Genomic DNA, 10,796 nt, shown 5'->3' with positions numbered 1-10,796 from the left:
AAATTCTGCTAAAACTAAACTTCTCTAAGTCAATGGCCCCAAACAAGTCATAGGATTCCTTGTTTTCCAGATCTGGGTGAACAGGATTATAACCATATATATTTTTTTAAAGTTGTGGCATGAATAGTGTGTTTTATTCTTTGGCTTTTCACATGTCTGTATTCTTTGAGGAAAAATATCTCATAAAAGCTTCTCCACCTTACCCTCACCCCCATTATTCTCAAAGCACACCTTCTTAGTTTTGCTCCTGGAGCTTATCAATTTATCCATTAATTATCATGTTATCAGGTGGCTAGCTTGTCTGCCACCTAACTCCTCACTAGATCATAGGCTCCATGTAGGAAGGAAATTCTATTTCTTTAGCTCACAATTGTGTCTCGAGGGCTGGCAGAGTGCCTAAGACATAGCCAGTGCTCAGGCTTGCTGAATGGTTAAAGAAAATGGATAAACAAACCACAAAATCAAGTAAGCAAGTGAGGTTGAATCAGACACAGTCCTTACATGGATGACATGGAAATCTGATTTGGATTTTGCAGTTAGCTGGGAAAATAAGAAATATTATTTTTATGGGCAAATTCCTTCCTTCCATCCTTCTTGTCTATCTTCTTCTTTTCCTCTCTTTCACCTGATGATTTGCAAAGCCATAACAAGGAGACAAAGACAGTGTTGAATGTAGGAGAGATCAACTCAATATTGGGAAACATTTTAATGAAAAAAAAAAAACCATCGAAGTAGTTGTGAGATTAAATTATTTTTCATGAGAAAATTCCATAGGATCACAGACACTAGAGGGCAGTCCTAGGCACCCTGACAGTGTCTTCCAGAGGCTGAATAAACACAGCAATCTAGCCTGAGGTTTAAAACACACTCATATCATAAAATCTTAAAATAAAAATAAATTAAAACACACTCATATCAACAAATCAGATGCTCCAGCCTTCCTGTCCTCCTGCAATTGGAGGACTTCCTCCATTACTTCCCACCTACTGTAGGAGAGCTTCGGTACCTCAGCTGAGTCCTTTCAGCCTCCAGGACTGTGAGAAATGCATTTTTGGTTTTTATAAGCTACCCATTCTGTGTTATTTCATTTTGGCAGCCTGAATGGACTAAGACACCTGGTATGTGCACAGGTGGGGAAGAATGCCTGGTTCCTCATTTTAAGTGACCCTCTTTCCCAAAGACTAGCATGGTACTGCCCTGAACCAGGTTAAGGTTTAACCTTACTGAAATTTAATAATAATAATAATAATAATAATAATAATAATAATAAGCCCCTTGAATATATCCCTACGGCCTTATTTGGCACTGGCAGCATAAGCTTAGGTTTGGCCTCGAACATAAGCTCTGTGGGAACTGGACTCCCCAGGTGCCATAGTCCAAGTTTACAGCTAAGATGTTGTGAGTTCCCTGAGCCCCCCCGCCCCCAGAAGTTTGCTTCAGTCACTTTGACCAGTAGTTATGTAAAAGGCCCACCTCACCAACCCAGTCGACCTGTGTAGGTTCTTCAGGATTCTGGAGCAAACTGGCCCTAACTGAAATCTGTAAATTATTCAAGATCCCGAGTATACGTTCAGGTGCCCCTGGGGATTTGCCTCTCAGGAAGATTTATCCCCAAATGTCAAGGATTTGAAAGAGCATTATTTTCCTTAGTTACCTTCCCTTTAGAGGAAGACTTGTTTTATTTATTTTTATTTTTTGTTTAAAGCAGAGCTGTTTTTAAAAGTCTCATTCTAAAAAGAGATCAAGTCAGGGTCTGTTTTTGACTAGTGGGAATTTTCCTGCAACTAAACTGTGGGCTGTGTTTGAACATCTGCCAACACGGGGGCCACGGCTGTGCCCTTGTAACTCAGAAGTGGCTAGTAAAATCATGAAGGGAAATCACAAAAGAGAATTATGAACAAAATTATCAAAAAGACAAAAAAAAAAAAAAGATTTTTCTGTAATTAGAGTCACCCTCCAGGTACCAGAATAGAAAATTTGCAGACATAAGCTTGTGTTAGCAGAGACACTTGATGGATTTAAAAGTTTGCCCCAAGTTTAACCGACCGGTTTCTAGTAATCAGTTGTTTCTAATAATGAAAAAAAACTGAGCATAGTTGAGCAAAAGAAAAACTCAAGATCATCTCCTCCATCATTACCCAAAATACAAGATGAAATTGAAAAACTGCCTTTCATTTTTGGTGCATTCATTTTTCAAGCTATTGGAAACTTCAAGAACACACTGTTTTTACATTGGCTTATTTTGTAAATGGTTTAATTAACATAGTGAAAATGTGGTTGTATGAATGAATTAATCATGTCAGGATTCTCCTACCTCTTGATCTGAAGGCAGGATTGCACTTTATCACATAAAGAAATAGATTTAAACATAGTAGGAATAACACTTGGTTATTAAGTCACAAATGTATTTGGTCTTCTGTTAAAAAGTATGCACTAATGGTTAAATGTTACAGCATCTCTATTTTTAAGTATTCAGTACATGGCTGCAACCCAGAGATCATTTTTTCCTGTAGTGCTTTTTACTTATTTATTTTTGGAGAGTTTGGGCCAAATCTGTTCCATCTTTGACCTTTGGGTTCTTTTCTTTTTAGGGAAACAACGATGTATACCTTTCCCAGTATTAAACATACACACAAACTCACATGCATGATAAACAATTCCCAGACTTGCTTTTCTGACAAATAAATCAGTGCTAGCAGACCTTTAAAATGTCAAACTTCTCATTCAGCATGAGACTTGTCACTGTCCATGTGTTCTTTGACAGCACCCCGGCCTTACTGATTGGCATGGTTCCCATGTGTCAGAAGAGTGAAATGTACAAGACACCTATTCAGACCTATCCTGTCCCTGTAATTATTGCAGGGTTTTTTTTCTTTTCTTTTTCTTTCTTTCTTTCTTTTTTTTTTTGCCTGGCTTCTTCAGAGATTTACTACTCTCTCAGGCTTCTGGCCTCCCAGGGAGGTCAAAGAGCTTCAAGTTAGTTTGCTTTCCCTCCACTCTTTCAATACCAGGGTACCACCAAACCTTGTTCCAAGACAAGGGATGCCATTAAGAATATAAGTTTATTGTGTAAGTTAAGAACTAAGTGTGTATTAGAAAAGAGGAACAGTACATGTACCCATTTGTGTGGCAGTAAGTAGAATTCTCTTTCCCTACCTACTCTATTTTGAATACAAGGATAAAGAATACACTGGAAATATTGCAAAGCAAGGGAGTACAAAAGGGGATACCCTGGTGATGTGCTGCCCTATACAAATCAAAGCATTTTATACTATATAGTGACTTCTGCCCAGTAAGTCGGTATGGGGGCCAAGCACACGTCTAAGACAATGTTACTACTTTCTACCTAGTTAGGTATTCCTTTCCTACCTAATATTTGCCTGCAATATGAGGAATTTCCAAATTTCAACATGCCAGTGTCAGCAAGGCATCGAGTTGAGGTTATCCCCTAGTCTCAATGTCAGTAACAGCTCTGAATGTGACCATGTGTATGTTGCATATGAACTATTCATTGAAACTTACTAGGGAACATCACTTTTATTAACATTGTAACCTGACCAGAGCCCAAGACTCCATGTCCAACACAAATGGACTTTTGGACTAAGAAAAAAAGTTTTCTACCATCTACTCTTAAGTCCTTGTCTGGAAAAGCACTATCCAGTTAGGAAATTATCCAGATGTGATGATTTGCCAGGTAATCCAATAGCTTATTGATTTTTTACAATTTTTACGGGGATAAGACAAGCAAAGATAAAGACATAAAATTCAAATCAAGCTACCAAGTGAGGTCTGATGTGAGAGAGAGGAGAAAGTCCAGCTTTTCAGTGGGCTCAGAGTTTTCGTGTGGATAGCCTCCCAAATCTGCCCCGCCAGACTGACCACGGCTGGAAATTTATGCTTTCAGAGCCTCTGGGGCTGCCAGACTCAACTCAGGCTCAACAAGCCCAACATCTGACTCACCACGGACCTTGCATCCTCTCCTTGCCCATGGCTACTGTTTGTATTCTTCTCTTCTAACTGGGTACCTTCACACTCACCTTGGACGCTCCTTCACTTTCATCTGCCATTAATCCTCTGACCTTTTCCCTTCTCATTGCCCAGGTGGCTTTCTCCCTCCCCTACTTTCTGTGAATCAGGTCAACGGCCTCATCACCCAGTGCATCTGGGCGATAGCTCCTTGGCTTTCCCTTGCTTCTAACAACTGCTGCCCCCCCCCCCACCTCCTTGCCAGCAAATGTTTTGAATCCCTGTGGGCGTGTCATGCTTCCGCTCTAGAACTGGCTCTCTCAGCCTCAGTAAATGTTCTTGTTACTAAGATCCTCTGTCTCTGGAGATCTGTCCCTATTTCCTGCCACTCCCTGACCCACTCTTTTATTCTATCCCTTATACAACCCTTTCCTCCCAGCCTGGTGTCAGTGATACTTTTCCCCTCAACTTTTCCGCCCATAATGCCTAAATCCAAGCCTCTTATTCCAATTCCAGGCCAAGTCTACATCTGCCACCAACTTGCCTTAAAATACTTTGGAAACTGCTTACCTTTCCTGTCTCTACACTCCCTTGCTATTTAGCTCCATCCCCTGCACCCCCTCCCCAGGTTAACCCTTACTTAATCGCTCTGTTTGCCCATTAGCCCTGTTTCCCCATAAGAGCGTGTCATGTGAGCATCTATACCATTCTTCTTCATCCTACTCATTCTTCAGTCCCTCCTCCAAGCAGAGGACACAGAAAGAGAGCAATAGTGCCCCTGAATTGGAACTGAGGTTTGGACTCCTGTAGATTCCAACCTACAGCTTCTACCCCCGCTGAGGGTAAATCATTAATTCGAACGTTTCTAACTTTGTTACTCTTCATCACAGTTACACAGGGCCACGGAAGATTTAGTATCAAGGCATTCACATGGCCCACGTGCCTTTAAGAAAGCGCTAAATAAAGGGTTTTTTTTTTACCAGTTACCCTGCAGGGGGCCCGGGTGGGGGTGGAAAAGTGTATTGTTGGATTTAAGAGCTCAGCCGCAGACGAACACACGGATGGACCCTGAGGGGTCATCAGGCTGCAGAGGTGATGCAAGGAGCCCAGCTTTATCTCGCCTCGTGGTGGGGTACGCTCTCACATTCTTCCATTGAGGAGAAATTACAGCATACTCTCGTCCCATGCGGGGGGCATAGCTCCCGAAAGCAATGGCCTGAATTGGCATGTGCGAGATTCAGATCGTCCCTGAGATGCGACTGCAGTGGCTAGGCGGGCGGCCGAAGCAGGCTCTTGGCGCCGGCCTCCAGCAGGGGCGCGGGCGGCCCGGAGTCTCCCGGGCTCCCTCCCGCAGCCCGCGGACCCGCCGCTAGGAGGCGCCGTGAGAGCGCCGGGCCCCCTCCCGCTGCCAGAGGAGGGCTGGCATCCCCTCCGCCAGCCCCTGAGCCGGCCGGGGAGCTGGCGGGTAGCAGACCTCAGAGGACGCGCGGAGGAGCGCCGGGGGCTGTCACCGCCGACGCGACGCGCGCACCGACCCAGGACGCGGGCACCTGCGGACCGCCACCCGCCGCCCCCGCGAAGGAGCCGGGCCGGTGTCTTGGGCACCCGCTCCCCGGTGAGCACCCGCCGGGGCGCAGGGCGATGTCTGCCGGAGCCCGCCGCGGTCCCCGGGGCAGCCGGGCGCAGCCGCTCGCGCCCCTCTGGTGCTTCTCGGCCGCGCTGGGCGTGCTGTGGACCCCCGGCTCGCAGGCGTTCAACTTGGACGTGGACAAGCTCACGGTGTACAGCGGCCCCGAGGGCAGCTACTTCGGCTACGCGGTGGACTTCCATATACCTGCCGCTCGCACGTAAGTCGCCCAGCGCAGGGAGTTCGCGCGCGGGGGCGAACCCGGCCACAGGCTGGGTCCCTGCCCGTCTGCCGGGGGACCCGCGCCTGTCCCCGCAGCTCGATGGAAGGAGATTCCTGAGATTCCATCCCGCTGCGCACTTGGGGTCCCGTCCGGCTCCCCCGCCTCTTGTCCCCCTTCCATGCTAGATGTGCCTTGGGAACTTTGAAGTAGAGACATGCCGCTTGCATAGAAAACGCAAGTCCTGGGGAGCTCCCAGGACGCGAGCAAAGACTCGAGCACCATACAAAGGGGAGACCGGGACCGAACAGACTCAGGCCGGTTAAAACAACGGACCACAACACGGTCTGTTTATGCATAGTCTGTAACAATTAAGTGTCTGGGCGCAAGTGCTGTCGGCTACAAGCAGCTGGGCTCTGTCCTTTGCTACTTCTTTCCCCTTTTCTCTCATCTCACTGTATACATAGCTCCACCTAGAGAAGAATTGGGACGATTTGCACCCTCTTCAAAACCAGGTTTCAGACGCCCGTAGGTTTCCAACAGGAAATCAAGTTTGACAGTCGGTCTCCATCATAAATACGTTTCTGCCCCCGACCCCCACCCTAGTCTCAGTGAGCACGCCGCTACGGGAGACTGCATCGCATGTGCACACTTTTATGATTCCCAGGGAGTGATTTTCTCCAATCCTTTTGCAGAGCGAGTGTCTTGGTGGGGGCGCCCAAAGCCAACACCAGCCAGCCAGACATCGTGGAAGGGGGAGCCGTCTATTACTGTCCTTGGCCCGCCGAGGGGTCTGCGCAGTGCAAGCAGATACCGTTTGACAACACCAGTAAGTGGTATCTGTCATTCTCAACGGTGGGTCCTGGTTTCAAGGAACCAGAGCCATCCTGGAGTTAATTCCCCATTTTGTTTGTACTCGGCCTGTCTGAAGAGTCTGTGTTGTGGGCTCTTCAGGTTCCTAGAGAAATCAGCTTAAGCCTGATTGAAGGCGAGGAAAATGTCGCGTGAACCCCAGAGAGGGAACCTTGGTATTTTGACCTTGAGTATTTGGGTGCGTCCTAGTACCTTCTGTTTCCTTACTGTCCCAAGGTGAGCATTTTCAGGGTGAGTGGATGCTTTGAAGAAATACAAATGTTCCACCCTAACCTTGATTATGGAGAGTTTGGTTGTTTCCCAAGGACAAATCCAGGAAAAGACAGATCCTTAGCATTTCCAGTGCCCAAACTCCGGAGGCAAGACTCAGCTGCTATAAGACCCAGACATCACTCCATGTTGCTGTTTAATTCTTTACAGAAAGAAAGAATTTTCTTTCAAAATATTGGACATTGGAGGCAAACTAGTACAGGCAGAGTGTGGATGGATTACATTCATTTCCAAAATCCCTAGACAGATGTTTCTTATTTAATTAAAGGGAAAATACATTTTAACCAATTCAGGCTGGTTAAGTTTCCTCTCGTGTTTTCTCTGGGTCCTGAGAAAATAATTTTACCGTAATGCTTTCGAAAACATTAACACTGAATGTTTTAATTTGTACCTTTAAAACTTTATGAATTCAAAAGGTATACATTATCAGGAACCAAATATCTCTTTTCAGAAAAATGTGAACTCAAATAATGTTTTTTGATGATCAGTCATTTAAGATACCTTTTGCACCACACAACTATTTTTATGACATCATTCTTCATCATTGTTACATTAGTGTGCATTTAGAATGTATGTAAAAAATCCATTTTCACAGCATTTTGGTGAAATTGGATGGGTTGTATCTACCTGTTACTTTATCCGATTTGCAACTTTCCATCTTAAAAAATAAGATAATTTTGATTCTATCAATATGAAAACCATTTCAAAGGGAAAAAAAAATCCTATGCAAGGCTTACCTTGAATTATGACCAAATTAGGAAAATACTTCATAAAAGCATTTTCAAATTATGTTTTTCATACGTGTCTGTATATACTCACCATAGCTCCTCTACCATTTTATTAAGTAACTCAGTTACTTCATACCAATTTTCATAAGCTTTTACTTTTAAATGTATTAGAAATTAGAAAAATTAAGCCACTTGATGTTAACTTGTAAAAGATATCTTTTAACTAGTTGTTCAATTGGGATTTTAAATGTTTCTGCTTACTGACCTACCTCCGTTTGAGAATAAATTTTCTAAATCAGGATTAAGCATAAAATTAATGGCTTTTTAAATAAACCATATCAAAACCATTTGTATTTGTATTTCTAAAAGACTCTAAAACTTAAGCCTTGATAAATAAAGACATAAATCAATAGTATTATTTGAATTTAAGTTAAGGGAAATAAGTATTTACATTTTTAAATCTTGTATTTTTACCAAGAAGCAATCTATAGTCATGGACATAAATTTTGTAACCTGCTAGAACATTCCTATAACATACCAAATCAGGATCTGGTCAGTATATTTTTCCTTTGATAAAAGAAGAACCGATGTCTGCCCAGATAAGTCACATCTGAATACCTTTCTAAGTACTAATCCCAGTAGATGTCATCGTTCAACAGATGAAAACCAGAGAATACAGACATCAATATGAATTTTTAAAAACTGAACACTCCCAACCAAAAAATTTCCAATGTTAAATTACAATAGGTAAATTTTCCAAAAGTTCCTTCTAGAGCAACTGTTTGGGGAGATCTGAATTCACTTTCCCATGGAGAACTAATGCTGCAAGATTGTGCTTTGGTTTCCAGAACAGCCCACAGGAATGCACTTAACCCTTATTGTAGCTGAGTTACATTTGTAGTGAAACAGTAGGAGACAAACCAGCACAGTTTTAGCAATTAAATAAATAGAAAAATAATAAGAATGTCGAGAAAAGATCAGTGTTACTTGGAGAAAGAGCCAGGGGTGAATGGCATCCCTTCTGTGCAAGTTCTGAGGAAGACATCTGGATCTCTCAAAGGGCTCTAGAGAATAATGCTGTTGGTTCTACACTATATCTTATTTGACTTCTAAATGAATGGAGGTTTTTTGGATTTTTTTGTGTTTTTTTTTTTTGTTGTTGTTGTTGTTGTTTTGTAGACAGATGCCCTCTTCCTACTATTATACTTAGCAACCATAACTGTAGTGATTTGAGGATTCATAAATGGAACAAAATAAGGGGAAGAAACGGGGAGGGAGATAGATGTTTCTGAAATAATTGGGCAAAAAATGAAGATAAAAAAGAAGCAAGGCAGAGGAAGTCGCACGTTTGTGAGAAATGAATGGTCCATGGTGGAATGAACAAAGCAGTGAGCTGGGAAAGCTTGGGGGAGTCCCACTGAGAAGAGTCTTTGAGAAAAGAAAGTTCCCCATGTTAGCCATCAGGGGGTACTGTGGGCCCAGGAACCTTGGTTGCTGTTGGGAATGGCCTGGGAATGGTGGGGCAAAAGGAATCTGAGGACCCCGGGGGCTCCTTGTTGGCTACTGAGTGCGTGCTAGCACGCGACACATCACTTCTACCGATTTCTTTATCCAGGCGCCCCAAACAATGGGGCTCTTTGCAGTTGGAGTCCCTGTTCTTTGGGCACAGTGTGATCTTGGAACCAAAGATGAAAGGCAGAAACACAGGTGTTGCTGACTCCGGGTCTGGCAGTCGATGTTACCACCTGCTTGACATTTATTGATCACCTACTACGTACCAGCCACTTATACAACTTACTTATAACCCATAAAACACATTCTATGAATAAGGAAACTGACATCAAAGGTATTAAAAAAGTTACATGCAAGACCACACCATGGTAAGCAGTAGAAGCAGGGTTGGAAAAAAGGTCTGCCTGGAACAGAGTCTGCCTCTTCACCCTGCCTTCCTTCCAGGACTGGGAGAAGTCGGTTCCTAATGGGGAGCAAATTCAGGGTTGGATCCTATGGAGCTGACGCCCTGCTTGCCCTGCCTTCCCCACCTCCTTCCCCTCAACCCCCAATTACCTTCACAAATTCCAATGAAAATGATCTTCCAGAGAAGATCTAGAAGGGAAAAGCAGCTGGGGTCGAGGGTTGTGGAGAGCAGAGGTCATAGAAGGAGGGCTTTGTCTTGATGGGGATGATAGGTTGTCCACGTCCCTGGTTTGCCACAGCTCCTCACAGCGTGCTATGGCCCCTCAGTGTCCCCAGTCAGCGGCCTCCTGTCTTAATCTCTGCCCCTTGGCAGCCATGTACAGTTTTCCCAAAAGAAGAAGAAAATTTCTCTGCTTGACAAAGTGGTGGCTTTGAGTGTTGAGCACCCACAAATTGATGTTCACATAATAGAGCACGATGTCTCGGGCATAAATATGTATCATACTGCAAATATTCCTCTGAAAAGATAGTCGTGACTTCCCCGTCTTTTCTCCATCTGGCTTTACTATTACGTCTGAATTCAAGTAAATTTGACCTCTTAATGACATTGTTTCAACTTGTTCAAGCTGCCTGGGGTGTGTACAATTTAGTGTTCACGGTGGTAACCTAACAAACTCTCTCAACCTAGGCATTGAAGGAGACTGGCCTATAATTTAGTCCCCGAATCTGGTTGTGATCTTGAACTTCAGTTGTAAGGTCAACTGCCTTTTTTCTTTTCTAAACTTCCATTTTGTTCGATTTTTTTTCATTAAATGATCATTTATTTTATTTTTACCTTATCGCATAACCTGGATCTTAAAAATTACTTCTCATCATGAATGAAAAACCAGGAAGCCAGAAATAGCCTAATACTTCAAATGCATGAATACTATTAAAATCTGTGGTCCTTTCAAGTATGGAGGAGGGAAACCTGAGGGAAGCATATGGTGGTGGGGGAGGTGCCAAGTGCAAAGAGTAGATAATTTTCCTACTCTGTACAAAATCAAGTGCTTGCAAAAAAGCACTTCTCTCATCTCCCGTCTGTCTTTCCCTCTTACTTCACTAGAATAAAATTCCCCCTTCACCAAATTGATTTCTTTCACTTTAGCCTCAGGAACTGTCTAGACTGTGCCCGTGTCTTAAACAATTTAAAACA

General features: G+C 43.6%; 1 protein-coding gene across 1 annotated transcript in view; it reads left to right on the top strand.

The window, feature by feature from the left end:
• Positions 1-5,371: 5,371 nt before the first annotated feature.
• ITGA8 (integrin subunit alpha 8) overlaps positions 5,372-10,796 on the top strand; it is a 179,612-nt gene continuing 174,187 nt past the window's right edge. Inside the window, exons 1-2 of the mRNA XM_036097039.2 lie at positions 5,372-5,813; positions 6,509-6,642. Of these exons, the coding sequence (XP_035952932.1) occupies positions 5,608-5,813; positions 6,509-6,642 (340 nt within the window). The 5' untranslated portion in view covers positions 5,372-5,607. The remainder of the gene's footprint in view (positions 5,814-6,508; positions 6,643-10,796) is intronic.

This window comes from Halichoerus grypus, chromosome 6, assembly GCF_964656455.1.
Source record: "Halichoerus grypus chromosome 6, mHalGry1.hap1.1, whole genome shotgun sequence".
Taxonomy (NCBI): Eukaryota; Metazoa; Chordata; class Mammalia; order Carnivora; family Phocidae; genus Halichoerus; species Halichoerus grypus.
Note: the sequence above shows the minus strand (reverse complement) of the source record. Positions and strands in the feature narration are given on the sequence as shown.